Source organism: Vicia villosa, linkage group LG6, assembly GCF_029867415.1.
Source record: "Vicia villosa cultivar HV-30 ecotype Madison, WI linkage group LG6, Vvil1.0, whole genome shotgun sequence".
Lineage (NCBI taxonomy): Eukaryota > Viridiplantae > Streptophyta > Magnoliopsida > Fabales > Fabaceae > Vicia > Vicia villosa.
The window spans coordinates 153,749,630-153,768,597 of record NC_081185.1 but is presented as its reverse complement, the minus strand read 5'-3'; the positions used below and the strand labels follow the sequence as shown (position 1 = coordinate 153,768,597).

The 18,968-nt window shown below is 33.7% G+C and overlaps 2 protein-coding genes and 1 pseudogene across 2 annotated transcripts; 1 reads left to right on the top strand and 2 right to left on the bottom strand.

Annotated features, from left to right (window-relative positions):
• Nucleotides 1–1,981: 1,981 nt before the first annotated feature.
• Nucleotides 1,982–8,882, top strand: LOC131610611 (geranylgeranyl transferase type-2 subunit alpha 1-like; annotated as a pseudogene).
• A 5,133-nt stretch (nucleotides 8,883–14,015) lies between these two features.
• On the bottom strand, nucleotides 14,016–14,564 carry LOC131615039 (uncharacterized). Its single transcript, XM_058886555.1, has 2 exons — nucleotides 14,135–14,564; nucleotides 14,016–14,023 (listed from the first exon to the last, which is right to left on the bottom strand). The coding sequence occupies exons 1-2, from the start codon at nucleotides 14,562–14,564 to the stop codon at nucleotides 14,016–14,018; spliced, it is 438 nt and encodes a 145-aa protein (XP_058742538.1).
• Nucleotides 14,565–15,151: 587 nt separating this feature from the next.
• Nucleotides 15,152–16,755, bottom strand: LOC131615038 (uncharacterized). The gene is made up of 3 exons (XM_058886554.1): nucleotides 16,269–16,755; nucleotides 15,767–15,985; nucleotides 15,152–15,672 (listed from the first exon to the last, which is right to left on the bottom strand). Exons 1-3 carry the CDS (start codon nucleotides 16,753–16,755, stop codon nucleotides 15,152–15,154), a joined length of 1,227 nt encoding a protein of 408 aa, XP_058742537.1.
• Between the last annotated feature and the right edge of the window lie 2,213 nt (nucleotides 16,756–18,968).

The window sequence follows — 18,968 nt, the reverse complement described above, 5'->3', positions numbered from 1 at the left end:
CTTTATCTTTGAAATGTTAGCCTTTAGGAAAAGGTTGAGGGTGCCTAACACCTTCCCTCGACCTGAATATAGTATCTTACCCTGATCTCTATACTGCATGGGGTTTCCTATTCGCCCTTCAGAATAGGTGGCGACTCTAAAAGCTAAATTTTTTAGGGCAGGTTGCTACAATATTGAATATGTTTCTAGCCATCTTATCAACATTATATATATAATTCTTAAGAAAAAAATACATTCATCATTCACAGAGATCAACAGGTGGCCAAGACTGAGATGACATGACCATATGGACCTGAGAGAAAATAAAAAGTGTATGCCTCGACCTATATATGGAGAATGTGAGAGGTCAAGATCACATAAAGTGAAAATATCACCATGATCGCCACCCAACAACTACCTTGCATGAAGCCCAACCAATATGCTTTACATCAATCCAAATGTGATATTTCACCACTGACTATCAATCACATAACTCAACTTATAAACAAGAGGAGAAAAAAGGAAATTTCACGGTAAAGACTGAAAAGGACTGAAAAACCATCAAGCAACACACAAAACCTTGCCATGACCATTTCCTACAAGTAAGGTCGTGTTCATGGGTGCGCTATGTGAGCATAAGCAAGATAAGACTTCGAGGCTAAGTTACTTCATGATAAAGGAAGATTTGTGCGTCAAAGATGGGCGGTGCGCCGAGCGAGCTAGGACAGTAATGGCTAGTTGTAGGTGAGTTAACATTTCTTAATAGAGAAGAAAGTAAACGCACTAGGAAAAGATGGGCGGTACGTCTAGCAAGCCTAACTTTCCCCGAACTATAAATAAGAGGACTGGGTTCAGTTTGAAGGGAGTTTTAGTGAATTCAAGGTAGTATATGTTATACCCCAAAATTGTCCTATTTTACTTTTTATATCATCTGGTTCTAAGAGTTATGGATGTCATTTGATAACAAAATGATGTAGTCTTGCATACAATTCATCTCCATTAAAATCAAAGTTTACTGTTTGACCATAGTGGCATTAAAAATGCAAAACCTCGAAACATTCACTTATGCATTAACCAGCCTTTTTAAATACACTATAAGATACCAATCGTTAGTTGGTCCAGTGGTGATTGGCGCTGGACTTGGTAGGTAGAACCACAGTTCAATCCCCCGCAGCTGCGATCGGGAGGGGGATGGAACCACACCGCAACTGCGATTGGGAGGGAGATGGAACCACACCGCAACTGCGATTGGGAGGGGGATGAAGCCACTTGATGACAGAACTCGGTTCGATCTCCTGCAATAGAACTCGCCCCCAAACCGGACTAAACCGGTGGTATAAAGCCAAAAAAAAAAATACACTATAAGATACATATTTTGGTTGATAGCTTATTGTATTTCCGGCATGTTATAAATAATTCTTTATGTTTTTTTATACTCAATATTCTTGTTAAAATATGTATTAGTTTAAAAATAATATACTTTTAAAAGTTGATATTCATACTCAGTGCATGATCCATTTTGTCATATGTAAATACTCAGTGTATATATAATAACTCTTATATGTAAATACACTATAAGATACATATTTTGGTTGATAGCTTATTGTATTTCCGGCATGTTATAAATAATTCTTTATGTTTTTTTATACTCAATATTCTTGTTAAAATATGTATTAGTTTAAAAATAATATACTTTTAAAAGTTGATATTCATACTCAGTGCATGATCCATTTTGTCATATGTAAATACTCAGTGTATATATGTATTGGTTAATATTTTACACTGTCAATGCATGATCCATTTTGTCATATGTAAATACTCAATGTATATATAATAACTCTTCCGCTTAGAACTAAAAATCCATTAAATATTGCTCTATCATTTTATATAAATAATTTAAAAATTCTAACCTAATTTGGTGGAAGATAAAGTATAATATTAATTTACATATTCGATAAGCGGTTGCTTAATACTTTGACTGTATTTCCATTTTATGGATTTTTAGTTCTAATTATTTTTAGCAAATACTCAGTGTAGGAGTGTAACTGTCAATAATCACCCCTAAATCTTAAGCGAGCCTCACAAAAACCATTGGAATATTTTTCGATTCACCTCAACTACGTTACTATAGTACTGATTTCATTTCTTTTTTATTTCCATTTTAGCGAGTGTATTTGAACATGCACGGTAAACCTCGCAAACCGTTGAAGCAAGAAGATGAATCAGTTTTATCAGCCAAAACCGAAAAGCTTCGTGCACTTCAATCTCAGTTCTTCGCCAATCACCGCGATCGCATGTATGTTGCTGATTCTTTCTTCTCTTCACCGCGATCGCATTTATGTTGCTGATTCTTCTCCTTTGCGATCGCATGCACGTTGCTGATTCTTTCTTCTCTTTTGCTAATTGATTTTCGTTTTCCGTTTGTTTGATTTGGATAACTCTGGTTGCAGATATACACAAGAAGCGTTAGATTTGAGCGCAAAGCTTCTTGAAATTAATCCAGAATGTTACACTGCTTGGAATTACAGAAAACTCGCTGTTCAACATAATCTCTCTCGATCTGATCCGGATTATGTCGTATTTCTCTTCCATCAGGAGCTTAAATTGGTGACACTTACTTTTACTTTCAACTGATTGAATATTGAATAATGTAGATGTAGGTTTTTTCTTTCTAGTTAGGGTTATTTTCCGTGGATTTGATTGAATTGAATAATGTAGATATAGTTTTTTTTTAAGTTGAAAAATTCTTGTAGTTTTTAGGGTTATTTTTCGTGGATTTTTTATTGTTTAGGTGGAGAATGCGTTGAATAAGAATTACAAGTCCTATGGTGCTTGGTATCAGAGAAAATGGGTGCTCAGCAAGGGGCATTCGTCTATAGATGACGAATTGCGCCTTCTTAATGGTTTTCAGAAGGCCGATCCGCGGAATTTTCACGCTTGGAATTATCGAAGGTTAAATATTTCTTTGTTCAATGTCATATTTTTTATAATAGGAAAAATTACAATTTAGGAGTTTTTTTTTTCTCAATTGGATTTGATATTTCTTTCAGGTTTGTTACTTCACTAATGAGAAGATCAGATGAAGATGAGCTGATATACACAAAGGAAGTGATAGGGGAGGATTTTAGGATTTACTCTGCGTGGCATAATAGAAGGTATCTTAAACACTTACTCTCTTTCATAGGGATATCTCAGTGATGGCTGAACTTGTATTGAGTGTTTTTTCTAAGTAATATGCTCTTATTTATTTACAAATGCTGCATAGACAGTTGCATTCATCTGTCATAAACTGTTTTGCCGCGTTTTTGAAAATATATCAAATTGCAATGTTTTAAGAATGATGCTATATGATACTTTGTTTTATCATGTATCTTGCTTACACACTAGCGTACACAAGTTTGATATGTCCACTTATGCATGTTCTAGAAACAGATATTAGGATCTACCAACCTTACATTATTAAAATGTTTTTCAAGCAAGCCTTGGATATATGTTTGTGTTTGTATTTATGCATGATAAATTGTGGCCAGGAATAGTGGTTTGATTGCATGCATACACCCATCTAGGTATTTGAAAAATATTCTTTTAGTATTGTGAATAATCAATTGGTTATTACCTTTGAAGCACTGTAGAAGATTGTCATGAACGAACATATTGTATATTGATGTTTGTATTTAAAAGTTACCCCATATGATGCCTTACTTCCAAGATATTGAATGATCATCATACATGATGCGGTGCTTTTTATCATTTGAATGGGATATGTTGGTTGTCAAATTCACAATCTACATTTTAAAATTTTAAGATTTTATGGTCTCACACACCTCCAACGATCCAAATCTTAAGCAGAATTGTGTGTTCAGTTGAATTGTTAAAAAAAATCTTAAAACCATTTGTTTGTGAGCAATCTTGGCCAGTTCCGACCATGATCGTCCGTTTTCTAGCCACCACCAAGATGCAGAGGCGCAACATTTAGGTTTGACGGTGATGAATGCATGCCTTTTGAAATGATGAAGTTTTAAATTTAGGGTTTAGAGAATTAAAATATTAGTTGTAGGGTGTTTTAAATTAAACTCATGATAAACCAAGTGATGGCCCAAATATGTCCCAAATGTCTAACAAATGTTTCCTGTGATTAATCTTAATAAAGTATAAAAACTCAATCTTACATGTCTAAAGAATATGAAAAAACATCATTTTCCCACAGATACACTTGCCTGCCAAAATACACTTTGCCATATCTACCAGTACTCCATAAAGACCATATGTATGTACTATGTTTTTATAGTAACAGCTCTCTGTTTGGTTGTCAATCAGTATTTTCTTGTTGTGCTCAATTCAGTAACATTCTTTAAGATTTTATTTTAACGTGACTCTTGAGTAACCAATTATATTAATACATGTCATTCCTTTGATAAATTTCAGTGTGCTTTTATCTAATTTATTTAAAAGAAAGGCCAAAGGGTTCCGCCTTAAAAAAAAAGTTTTGCAAGAGTATAAGCATGTCCGCAGTGCTTATTTTACTGATCCAGAAGTTTAGAGTGGCTGGTTCTATCATCTTTGGCTTATTGATCTAACAGTGGGAAATTATGCTCCTCTCCTTGTTTCATCTTGGCCATCTCATGGATCTACTATGACCCTAAATGGAAACAACTGCATAGATGGATGTGGTTTGTCTCTATTGAATAGCACACTATCAGACACTAGAGCACTTCCAGTGACTCTATATTTCAATCAAGCTGTTGAAGGCGTCAACCTGTCTACAGTGGCTGTTAAATCTGAACTCTTGAAGGAAGATCTTGTTTGGAAACCACTTTTAACAAATAGCTCGAGTACTGCTCAAGTTTGGGGTGCGTACCTAAACCTTGGTAATATGGATCTCGAACAATCAAAAACTTACTCTATAGAGATCACTATTGGACATCCTATGGGTATTGTATCTTCAAATGGATATCAGTATGGGGATCCTTCCCAAATTGCCTTTAAATTGTGCGTGCAGACTGCTTCTACCAAACCTGTTATGGAACATGGTGGAAAGTTGACTTCATGGAAGGACAATAATTTCCAAAGAATTGATCATTTTGAAGATGTAGATTCCATTGTATCTGCTGATCTTCATATTCCAACAACTTCCTATTGGTGCAAGAAGGCAATTCGTTATGATATAAAGCATTTTCGGAAATTATTGTCTGTTGATGAATGGTAAGGTGGATTCGTGGAATGCATGGTCTTATGGGTTTAAAGGCCACATAGTTCGTTCTTTTCCCATATTTTCCAGTTATATTTCAATATAATATTGTGCTTTGTTTTTTGTAGTAAATTTGGAAAGCTTTCACTTGCTAGACTTTTGGCTACTCTTGATTTGTTAACACATCAACATGACAAAAGAAAAAACAATACTGAAGAAGTTCTTAAACTTTACACTGATTTGATGGAGTTGGATCCAACACATTCACAATACTACAAAGATGAGCATAGTCTGGTATTACTTCGGCAGGTAATTTACTTCTTTTCAGTACTGAACATCTTTTGGTGTGTTTATTTTTAATGAATTTTCTGGAAGAAAAAAAAACTAAGGATTTTCTACGATTCTCATCTGGATATGTGAAGAAATGTTGATGCAAAATACTTTACTACCGACTCCGCGCTTGAATTCTCAGATTGAATGTAATTCTTTACTTGTTTTTTTTAGTGGTCAACTATATTTTCTAAAAAAGCATACTTGAATTTCAAAGTTTTTATGAAGCCACACTGCTGTATTTTTAGATTTACAACTCCCTTTATAGTATTGCAAATTTTCTATTCCTTCCATGATAAATCAAATTTATTTGTTCATATTGAGGTTTGTCAATTTATTAAAATTTTCATCTAGTCATATGGAGCTTATATAATTTGTACTTGGAGATATGGCTGTTATAAACTTCGATCTAGGAGTCATGAGTAACCCCTGCAAAACAACAATTGAACACACTGACAAGAAGTTGACATGAAAGAAATCCTAACATATCAATAAAATATGAAGTCGTGTTAGTCTAAGGCATGAGAAATCACATTGTCCAGGATTTACTTACATGAAGCATAAACTTCACATGAATCATGATACAACATGCTTATTCCGAAAAGAGTCAAATAAACCCATATAATTCAATATACTACAAACACCAACAACCAACCTTATCCCACAAAGTGGGGTCGGGTACATGGATCAAATTACACCATAATGTTCTATCAATGACCATGTTTCTATCCAATTTGTTAATCTTGAAATCTTTCTTAGTTTTTCTATGTCTTCCTCTATTTCTAGTTGTTTGATTCTTCTCCATCTTAACCACCCAACATTCTGTCAGTACATCATTGCAGGTCCTACCGTCGTCTGAGAAATTTTCCCTTCAGCTTGTGCGGTACTTTTTCTCACATAAAAACAAGACCCTCCTCCATTTCAACCACCCAATTTGAATTTGATTGTTTACATATTCTATTTTTCCATGGTTTTGTCTATCATTCAGCTATTGTCAAAAAGTGTTGAGCATCAACGCATAAGAATCATCGAAGACTAAGAAAATACAAAAAAAGAGCATGTAAAATACATAGGGAGTATGCAAAAGGAAGATAGAGTATTGTTTACGAGTTAGAGCGTTAGACTAAATCAAGAATACGATAAGAAATAAAAGGAATAAGGCAAGTCAAACCTTGGAGTGTTCATTAGATTGCTCAGCAGTCAAAAGAAGAATTTATACTCAAATAGGCAAAATAGGGGAGAAGTACACAAGGTTTATACCAAAACTAAAATGATAGAAACCATTTTTAAGATAACGGGCTGTTTGACTAGGCCTGTTATTTATGCTCGGCGCACAATTATATAATGGTCTGTTTGAATGATAGATGTACAGCAGGTAATTTACTCTCTTTCTGTGATTCTCATCTGGATATGAGGAAAAGACAAAAATACTTTAGAACCAACTCCGTGCTTGAATTCTCAGATTGAATGTAATTCTCTTGCTTTTTTTGGTCAACTGTTTTTTCTATGAAGATGCATTTAATTTTAGAAGCTTTTATGAAGCAACGTCTGTGCATTTTAATAATTACAACTAGATTTTAGCATTTCAAAATTTCTATTTCTCCCACAGTGAATTAATATTATTTGTCCATGTTTTGAGGATTCTGCAGATAACATCTTCTAGAGAATCTTTACTACCATATTGCTACTACTATAAAGACGCAACAGAAGTAAATACTAATTATGTCTGTCTACGATTGCAAAATCTATCGCTGTCACGGATGGGGTCTGTTGAGAATTTACTGTGGGTGCAAATGCTAGACCTTAGCCACAACGAACTTCGTTCAATTGAAGGTATTCCATACTTTGTAATTTTTCTATATCTTAGCTTTTCCCTCCACTCAAACACCACTATAATTTAGCGTTATTATTACTGAGTATGGTCATTAACATAGATTCTAATATGCCATTAGACCCAATTACCCAATTTTAACTCTATTCTGTTTTCTCACTGTAAAACGGGCTGAGAATCAGTTGGCCTGTTGCCTAGTTATAGATGCAATCTAAAAGGAGGATAGAATTTTGATAGAGGAGGATATCCCCTCCTTTTGTTTGCAAAATCTTGTTTCTGATCTGACCTCCTTAGTTTCTTCAATATATATGTTTTTATTCAAAAAAATAATAATTAGTAATATGCCATTCTACTTGATTTTCTATTTGTTTACTATCCACATTTTGCGAGTCCAAGTTTTAATGAGAATATTGGTGTTAGTGGTTCAACGGAAATTAATAAATTCACTTTCATGGAAAATCTATAAACCCAACATCAAACAAGATGACGTCTTTGAGATATTTTGCAAGGAAAATAAATCCAGCAAGGTCTCTCTAGTTTATAGGTCATGTATCCCCTTGGCTACTAAGTTTTGGTAATTTTAGCCTCTGGCATTGTATTTCATCGCTTTCATGCAAACAGGATGCCGTCTTTCAAGTTATTATGTTATGCGAATAAATTAAATCCTGCAAGCTCTCTAGCATAGGTTTTATATCTGGCTAATCACTTTGACAATTTTAGCTTCTGTTATTGCATTTAAAATTAAAAATCAAAAGAGGGACTCACGCTGAATTTTTTGACAGGGTTGGAAGCTATGCAACTTCTGTCTTCCTTGAATCTAAGTCATAACAAATTTGATAGTCTTACTGCTTTGGAGCCTCTCAGATTGCTCAGGTCTCTTAAAGTGTTGGATATCTCTTGCAACGAAATAGGCTCTCACTTGATTGACACAAGAAGATACTTATGCTCTTCTCCTTTCGCAAACACTGACGTATTTGCCTGGGACCGTTTTGAAATCCTTTGCGGCAGTTTTAGCGCCACAAAGTTTTGGGAAGCATTCTTGATATTTGAAAGCTTGAATTTGACAGATTTGAATGTAACAGGAAATGCAGTTGCAGATGAGAACTTCACGTCATTTATCTTGACATTTCTTGTCTTTTTCTATTTTACGATTGACATGCCTTATTTTAAAACCTGGAAATGTTTCTAAGGTTGAGTAAAAAGGAAATTTTTTCATTCAACAAAGAAAGTACAAAATTTCACATGTCTTACAACCTCAATTTTGCTTCGTCCTAAAAAATAAAACATGCTGATAAACTCAATGAAAAACAAGTAAACAAAAGACATTGAATAAACTCTAGAATTTACAGTGCAGTGAATCTTAATCATTCATTACCAAAATCTATAAAGACATCAAAAGGTATGAAAAGAAACGAAAGGGAATAAGCAAGTGAAGGGACATAGGGGTTGAATTGAATGTTATGAGTTCAACTTCCTATAAATAACGACTTACATGTCATTCAAATCGAAAGAAAAAAAAGGTGAAGAAAATAAAATTGTTTTATTTCAAACTTAAATGCTATGCTTCTTTTCACATGCATGTCATGAAATTGCAATTGAATGGTAAAAAACACGTGTTTTTATAAAATAGGTGAGAAAGTTCTAGGCTAAAAACTGGGTAATTTAGAGAAAAATAAAAGGTGAAAATATTGGTGCATGGTGGTTTAAAAATGTACCCGTAAATCCTTGTCAAATCTACTTTCAAGCCTTGGCGTTGGGGAATCCGATCGTGGAGGGTGTCCAAAGTGTTATGATCTAAATGTTTAGGAACTATGAAATTTTTATTGAGATTGTAAGTTGTTGTGTTGAAGCATGTTGGCCGACAAATACAAAGTCGGGTAAAAAAAATAGCTTAGTATGTGTGTCGAAATATTGAAGGAATTGTCTCGACAGAGATTTCGGTGTAGGCCTAGTTTTATAGTTAACAGAATTATGTATTTTGATCTTTTGTGTTTTGAGTTTTGACTTAGGGAGCAATCTAACTTAAAATTTTAAATAGAGGAAGTAATTCATATTATTGTAACACATTGAATAATTGCAGTTACAGAATAAATCACACGTTTGTGAGTAGAGAGAAACTTTGCAGAAATTATTTTCTTTCCCCTTATTTTGTTAAACCCTGGCTTACTTGCTTCCTCAATTTTCTTTCTTCTAGCATTGTTAATTGCTGCGCAAAATCGTCTTGCAACCAAAGTTGGTTGATTCACTCAAGTGAAGAGTGAAGAACAAGGGATTTTCAATCTTGTTCATCAAGATTGATTGGAATTTTCCATAGGTTTGGTGTAATTCCCAACATCTGGTATCTAGAGCACTGACTAAGCGATTCATGGGAAGCAAAATGCGATGGCAGTCAATCATCCAAACAGACATTTTCTGGCGAGTCTCCCGATTTTGAAGAGTTGGAATTATGAGAATCGGTGCAAGTAGGAGGCGACAGATGAAGAAAAAGTGTCACACAAAGAATTGAAAAAGAAAGATTATAGAGCTCTCTTTATAATTCACCAATATGTAGATTCAGACAATTTTGAGAAGTTGGGTGATTATGGAGAAATCGTTTGGAGGCGCTGAAAAGGTGAAAGAGGCGAGGTTAGAGACTCACAAGTGAACGTATGAATTGCTTCTGATGGAAGAAAGTGAAAACATAACTGATTTCTTCACTAGGGTTAAAAAACTGATGAATCAAATCAAGCTATGTGGAGAAGCGCTGACGTCGAGATCAGTTGTCGCAAATATCTTGAGGTCTTTGACTCCAGAGTTGACCATATGGTGGTAGCCATAAAAGATTCTAACGATTTGTCAACATTGACAAAGGAAGAGCATCAAGGGACGCTTGAATCTCATCAACAAAGAATGTCTGAAAGAGTGATGCGACTGGGGGTGGCAAAGTGGGCGGTCCGCCCTGTTTAAGCTCGTCTAAAAGCGGGGCGGGACATGCCAACTTAGACGTCTGAACTCAAAAATCAAGCCCGCCCAATTTACTAACGATTTGGCTGGTTGGCGGGCCGACCCGCCAATTTTTTAATCTTTTATTTTACAATTTAATTTATATAATTATTATATAAGTTACAAAAAATTTAATCTTTATCAAAGATGCTAACAAAAGATTTTTTTAACAACGCATAATAAAACTTCAACATTTATTAAATCTAAATAGTTCAAAACTAAAAAAAGACTAATTACAAGAAAAACATAACGAAATAGACTCAAGCAAAATATATAAAAAAATGTATCAAAATAAATAAATAAATGATAGATGTCATCCTAATCCTATTTAAAAACTAATTACTAAAATATCTCAATTAATAATTTGCACAAGTCAAACAATGATAACAATTACAATTCATAAAATAGTAGGACATAAATTATAAACACTTGGCTTTCTCACTTTTTACATCATATCGACTCTTATATTGACTGATTCCTTAATAGTTATATCATGAATTAATCACAAGTATACGACAATCAAATCATTTCTTTTCTTAAAATCAACATTTGTTTCTAAAAAAAACATGTTAGCTAATGTATTGACAAGTTGTATTTTTCATGTCACACAATTGTTCTTTTATTTTAACCTTTTTCAATCAACACATGTATTAGAAAGTTATAGAAAGAATCTTACAATTATAATTCAATTTGTCTGTATAATAATTTAGAATGCAATTCAATCGACATAGTCCTAAGAGAATAGTGTTATTTTGATAGTTAAAGTTGTTTTAATTCTAAGTAAAAAATAAAAAGTTTTAACAAACAGCTCGTGGGCAAAATGCGACCGCTCCGCCTCGGACCGTTTTGTTAAACGGGTTAGACAGAACTGGCCAACTTAAGGTACCGAGCCAAAAACCTCAGTTTAGTCCGCAAAAAATGATGGGTCAAACGGGCCGGTTCGGCCGATCTGACCCATTTGTCACCTCTAGATGTGACTATGTAGGCTCAATTAACAAGAGAAAAGAAAGACAAAGGAAAATGGTTCGACAACAAAGGTAGAGAAGGCTACAACAATTTGACTGGTAGAGGAAACCAGCATGAAGGAAATGCTTCGAACCAGAGAAGGCCGTCATACCAAAGCAAGCAAAGAGGTGGTGTTGCAGGAAGAGGAAAAGGTGGTGGTCGAAAACTTGACAAAAGTCACATCTAGTATTTCAGTTGTCAAAAGTATGGTCATTATTCTAGTGATTGTTCATACAAATGATAATGGTCCTGATATGATGACTAAAACGTTACTAAGAGGGAAAATTGAAGCTAATTGTGATATGGCCAATTTGACGATTTCTCTCACTTTGTTGTGAAGACGAGATTTGTTGAGCTTGGGCTTCTCAATGTAAATAAAGACCTCAATATAAATAATTTATTTGTCTCATTTATTTAAATGGAGAATGTCAATTTAAATTTGAGAGAAATAGATAGAAAATAAGAATTTTTTTTTAAAAAAGAGCAACCCATAATTTATTGATCAAATCTATTTGTTCGATCCCATCAATTTTATTTTCTCCCATAAAGATCTCTAACACGTTGGAGTCTAAAAATGCACAATCACATATTTTCTTTAAAAAAAAATTGGTCCATTATGAACCATGAGATACTTCCCTCTCTAGAATTTATTAAACTAAACTAGTAGGAAACGGGTTTCGTCGGGATTTCACATTACATGTATCTAATTCTAACTTGCAATGTTCCTTTATATATATCAAACATGGTATCTCATAGATACATTGACATCTATCCGTGAATCCAAATGAGTTAACAAACCACAGTTGAATGCAAATAAGTTAATTCTAAAAAAATTATTAAACCTATTTTAGATATTATTCCATTTTTCCAAACCTAAAATATATGACAACTCCTCGTAAAATTTTAAATTTACAAATTTTACAAATCTAAAATGTATGACAGTACCCCGTCAAAATTTATTTTCTACATTATTATAAAGAAACAAAACTTACTTTTGATGCAGTGATAAAACTTTATGTTATGTGTTCTAATTAAATAAAATGATAATACATAATTGTAGAAATGTTAAAAGGATGATAAGATTATCTTTTTCATAACAAATTTATGTATTTTTCTATCATAATTCTCTCATGTTCTTTTATCAAAAATAAATGTTTATATCATATTTTAGTATAAATGATACTCCCTCCGTTTCTTTTTAAATGTCATTTTAGCACAAAGCTCTCCAACCAAGATAGTGAATTATTAGAGTTATTTTTCCTATCATAACCTTATTTATTTTTCTCTTTCCAAATAAATTCATTCATACACTCTCTTTTTCCAATAACTAATTAAAAAATGTGAGGTAGAGTTATTGAGAAAATAAAAGTATAATTGACAAATTATAATATTAAATTATAAAACGGCACTTAAATAGGAACACAAAAATTCTTCTAAAACGAAAAAAAAGAACGGAGGGAGTAACGTTTACACTAACATTTTTTTTATAAACTAATATTTTTATATAATTTATTATATTTTAATAAAAGTTTTAATTATAGATAATATATTACTAAAATTTTCAAAAGAAAAATAAATTTAATAACAACAACCACGTAAATTTTGAATACTAAAAGTATAATTATATTAAAAAAATTAAATGTTTGAACATTAAAGTAAAATTTCGAATACCAATTTCAGAATATAAAACATATAAATTTATAACGTATAATGCATAATGCATTTATAAATATAGAAACAAATGATGAATAAAAAGTTATAAATATTGATTAAAAAGGCATGTATAGATATTTTATTTCTCATGTTTAATATTTCTTAAAAGTACAAGATTTTTATTAATACTTCATAAAAATACATGATTTTTAATATTTTTGAGTAACAGAATGTTATTTAAACTATAATAATGCTTACTTTCAATTTTAAACAAATAATAATTTTGTTAATAAAATAAAATAATATTATTCTTATTAATATTTCTTAGAAAAAATAATTTTTAATAATTATTAATATGAAACTCATTTTTTAAATAAAAATTGTTTTGAAATGATTGTAACTATTATTACATTAACTTAAAAAGACAAATTTTAAATTACTTTTATAGTAAAAATATTTTAAATTGAAAAACTAAATTATTCGTATGTTTTCAAATAGGTCTCCCGAGGTCTCCATCGGAAGTTTAACGGTACCGGCGGTGGAGGAATCTCCGTCCGACATTGAAGATACGGGACTTAACTTGACTCAATCACTTTATAAATAGTACTACGATTGAGTGACCCAACAATGATTCGCTCTCATGCTTTATGCCTCATTTCATTGTATTTTTTTATATATATTTGATATTTTATTCTTACTTTTTTATGTATATGTTTTATTCCTCAAATCTTTATTATATAAACTAGTAGCAAATTCGTGCTGTCGCACGGGTCTGGTCGGGACTTCACATTACATGTATCAAAATATCACTTGCAAAGTTCCCTTATATAAATTAACCATATATATTTAGCCAAAATGCTTTTTCAAGTTTTACTAAATGTTGATAAATGTTTAAATGTTAAACATATGATACATAACGGTAAAACAATGAAAGACCTATTAATACATATAATTTTTTATGTCTTTAACTAAAAACAATAAACATATGGATGGTATAAATATCAACTGCTATCTTCTTGTATGATTGTAAGCAGCCAACAACATGCATCATATACCTGCATTGTAAAATGTATAAAATAAGATATCGATAATGTAAAACTTTGAGCCATAAAATTAATGTGTGTGACATCTACAGATACAAAAATAGAAAAGAAGAATAAGCTTACCATCTAAAAAAAGTGCTTGGAAAACCTCCTTGTATACAACATTTGTAGTGGTGGAGCACGAAACATTCTCTTTGTTGTGTATTAAGATTTTAAGACCACTTTTAGTAGTAACTCTTGAAATTGTAACATAAAGTTGTCCATAGCTAAAAACGGGAGAATGCAAATACAATTCAACGCTATCAAGTGACTGACCTTGAGACTTATTAATTGTCATTGCGAAAGAGACAATGATCGGGAATTGTCTCCTAATCAACTTAAATGGCCACGGTGACTCAGAAGGTGACATAGACATTCGAGGAATGTAAAAAATGTTACCTATGTTCTTTCCAGAAATAATTTTTTCCTCAATGACATGAGTGGTCAATCTTGTAACAATTAATCTTGTTCCATTGCACAATCCATCAGATTGGTCCAAATTTCTCATCAGCATAATGGGAGTACCAACTTTCAATTTGATTATATGATTTGGTAAACCTGGTGTTCTTAGTTTGCTAAGAAATTATGGAGTTAGCACTTCATAAGCTGCAGTATAACTCGTATCAGTTCTATCAATTGAATCGTAACTAAGATACTCTTTCTCCTCTCCTAAAAAAATAATAATAACATATGAACATTAGGAAATTCAACATGATATTTAAGTTTTTTTTTCTATGCATCAATAAAAAATAAATATTTTTTACCTGGTATTAGGTCCAATACATAATGATTGATCTTATCCACAACTTCAATGGTTGAGGCAAGAATAGTTTTTCCTTATAGATATGCAACATCTTAGAATATATTAACCAAATTGGGGTATGTACTTTCAACAATAGCTTTGATAGGATCTTCATAATTGGTAATTAATAATTCTTGAGGAATCTCTATGTCAACCAATCCATCATTTGATTCAGATATCTTACCATCACCAACATTTAAGATCCATTTTGAGAACTCCGCTAAATCCTTAGAACTTGTATTATCGCTTCCCTGTTGAGGTCTCATGTTTTTTGTTAGTGTTAGAACCTGACAATAGTCTCAAATATAAGAGGAGCATATTGATGCATGAACAATGTCAGAACGCCCTGCTATTGGAACAACTGGAAGAATCTGCCTGAAATCTCCTCCGAAAGCAACAACTTTGACGCCGAAGATTTTATTCCCAAGACCCTTCTTGGTCATGACATCTTTAAATGTTCTATCCAATGCCTCAAAGCAATTTTTATGATCCATAGGTGCTTCATCCCATATTATTACATTCGTTGCCTTGAATAGCTGAGAATGTTCTATGTTTTTGTCAATATTGCAAGTAGAGTTGTCAAGGGTGAGCACAGGAATTTTGAACTTTGAATGAGCAGTTCTTTCGCCTGGCAATAATAATGAAGCTATACCACTTGAAGCAACAGTAAGAACAATTTTTTTCTTCGAACGAAGTGCACTTGATAGTGTTCTCCACATGAAAGTTTTACCGGTCCCTCCATAACCATGTAAATAAAACACCCCTCCTCCTTGTTTCCTGACAGCTTCCATGATTTTTTCAAAGATTGAATGTTGCTCATCTATCAATGATAATGTAAATTGTTATATTTCTAAAAATGTATAGACAAATTATGTCAATTTATGCCAACAAATAGTATAAATATAAACTATCACCTGTAAGGGCACGAAAGAGATTGTTGAAGTTTTCTCGCTCAGTTTCGACATTGTAATCATGTTTTTCGTAAATCAATCTGTTGCCAACGTGTCGTGTGACATAAGCATCCGGGTACGACATATCTTTGAATTCGTGTAAACTTCTTCGATTGGATTGCAACATATTCTCAATCTCATTGAGTGTCAAATTTTTCAACTCAGTTTCTGTTAACTGCATATCTATAAAAAAAACACCAATTAAAACTTGATATGTGGTTGCATGGAAGTAAATTGATAAAGGTATCAATTAACAATATATGCATGACAACAGCATAATATTTTATATAAACAGATATGTTACAGTATCTTATTCCATGTTACAAAGATTATATATGATTCTAAAGTGGTTGTATAGGTCAGAATGAACATATATTTGAAGATTGTTTTTTGGTATAAAAAACAATTTGTGTTATGTATGTTATATACAACAAATTCCTTAACTATATATAAGCAAGCAATGTACCTCTTATATTGCTTGATTGTCTTTGTCGGTGAAGAATACCGTCGGACAACGTCTTCCAAGTTTTTTCCCAAACATGACGCGGTCTATTCATTGTACCGGATAGTAGCATAGTGACAAATAACTTTCTCAAAAAATGTCCTGAACCCCAATCTTTCGCCTCGTTAATGGCTGCAATATATTCCTTGTCATCATTAAGAAATCTCATTTCAAAACATGCATCTCTAAAACCGTCCCGAACAATTCCACTGACCTTTTTTATATCTTCATAGCATGTTGGTCCTTTTGCAACAGTCAGCATCATTCTTAAGTGATACAACTCACCGGTACTTGGAGGAACCCAGATAACTCTTCCAATGGTATGCCCTCTCTTACGTGGTCTCCATCGTCGGTATCTTTTTTCATAAACAAACTTCGTAAGGAAATTTGAGTATGTCAAATTTTTGGCCTTTGGATATGTCTTGTTTGCTTCCATCCAATCGGTAAACATTGATTCTTTCACACTTGATTTTTCAAGGACCTCATCTATCAGCTCATAATTGGTATAATAAATCGAATTGTCGCCCTCAAGATGAAAATACAATCTTTCAACGGCAGGACACCTTCCATGAATGGGAAAAGAAAATATCCTTCAACTTGCTTCACTTGGTGAGACATATCTGCAATATAAATAAAGACCCCAATATAAATAAAGACCCCGATATAAATAATCTATTTGTCTCATTTATTTAAATGGAGAATGTCAATTTAAATTTGAGAGAAATAGATAGAAAATAAGAATTTAAAAGAAAAAAATAAGGGCAACCCAAAATTTATTGATCAAATCTATTTCTTCGATCCCATCAATTTTATTTTCTCCCATAAAGATCTCTAACATGTTGGAGTCAAAAAAGGCACAATCACATATTTTCTTTATAAAAAAAGAGAATTTTTTTATTGACCCCCTCTCTTTTTGGTCACCCTCGCTGAAATTTCGTAATTGCCCCTTTACTTCGGAAATGCATTTTTGAAGTTGAAAAAAAGACTGATTTTGGAGATGCATTTTCGAAATCACCTTTTTTTACGTAAAAAAAATATTTCGGAAATACATTTCCGAAAACAACATTTCGGAAATGCATTTCCGAAATAATGCGCGTTCTGCTGTTTAAACAAAACAGCCCCCCCCCCCCCCCCCCCCCAAATTCCATTTTACCCTAAAACTCAAAAAATTTCAAATTTCTTCCCATTTGTGGTTCCTACTACACGAACTTACTCTAAAGTTGCTCTGCAACCTTCAAAGACTACTCAAAGGCTACATTCAAAGCTTCAAAATTGTAAGTTCTCACAAACTTAAATTGTAGCATTAAAATTCATATTAGGGTTGTTAGAAATTAGGATAATGATATAGGGTTAAGTTACTATTAGTTACGTAGGTTGTTTAGATAGGAAAAATCTGATTTTGAAGCATTTAGGAGAAGAAATGAGTTTTCTGCAAAAATGGAGTCGCAGGTGTTTTCGGAAGTGCATTTCCGAAAACACCTCCCTTACCAGTTTCGGAAATGCACTTCCGAAGTTGACCAAAAAGTGTTTTTTTATTTTCTTGATTGTTTCGCCTTCTAACCTGTTCGCTTATGGAATTCAATTATTTCAGGAAAATGGCAGGCAACCCAGCTAGAATTAGACAGGGGAGAGAGACACAAACAGCATCGGCTAGACGCGAGCGGGCGGCACAACTGGCATCGACGCGGGGACGGGGTATAGTACGAGCACCCGTCCGGACAGATGAGCCTGGTTCCTCGTCTGGATCGAGGAGTCGGCTGGCTCCGGTATCTTCTTCCCGTTAGGAGGAGGTACGGGATGAGGAGGAGGTGAGATACTAGGAGGCGGAGGAGGAGATACCTGATGCAGATCCTCCATACGGGGAGGAGGAGGATGAGGAGGAGGGCTACCCGGGAGGGCCTAGGGACAGTTCCGTGCTAATTTCCTACCACGAGCACGTCGCTCGACATGTCTGGGAGGGAGAGATATTTTTTATAATTTAACCGACTTTATTATTTAACTGTTTTTTATTTAGCTTTTTATTCCACATTTTCTTAACGGTCTAATTAAGAATGTTTTTTGTTTTTGTTTTTGTTGTAACAGGAAAGGCCGGCGCTAAAATGATGAACCACGCGCGGAAGATTTTTGTTCTCTTTAAATCAGAGGCGCGGTGATTTGATGATGCAGTGACTGCTTTCGGGCTAGGTGGATTGTGCATGACCGAGTATACCACCATCAGCCATGGCATGCAGGGGGCTTTTGTGGAGCGGTGGCATAGGGAGACTTCTTCTTTCCACTTACCAGTTGGGGAGTTGACGATCACCTTGCACGATGTGCATTGTCTTCTCCACTTGCCGATTACGGGGATGCTGCTGAACCATTCCCCGATCTAGAGGGTCGATGCGATCGAGTGGATGAGAATCTATCTGGGTATGGACCTTTATATGGCTAATTATGAGTGTCGGACGATAAATGGGGCTCATATCCAGTTCTCCACCTTGAGAGAGCTGTATGAGCACCACTTGATAGTGGCGGCCGATTATGAGGAGGCGGATAACGACCTATTTTTGGAGTATCATCGTGTCTGCACTCTCCGGTGCTGGCTCATGTTTTTGGTAGGCATTGCACTCTTTGTGGACAAGAGTGCAACATACGTCGACGTGACCTACCTCCGCTACTTCATGG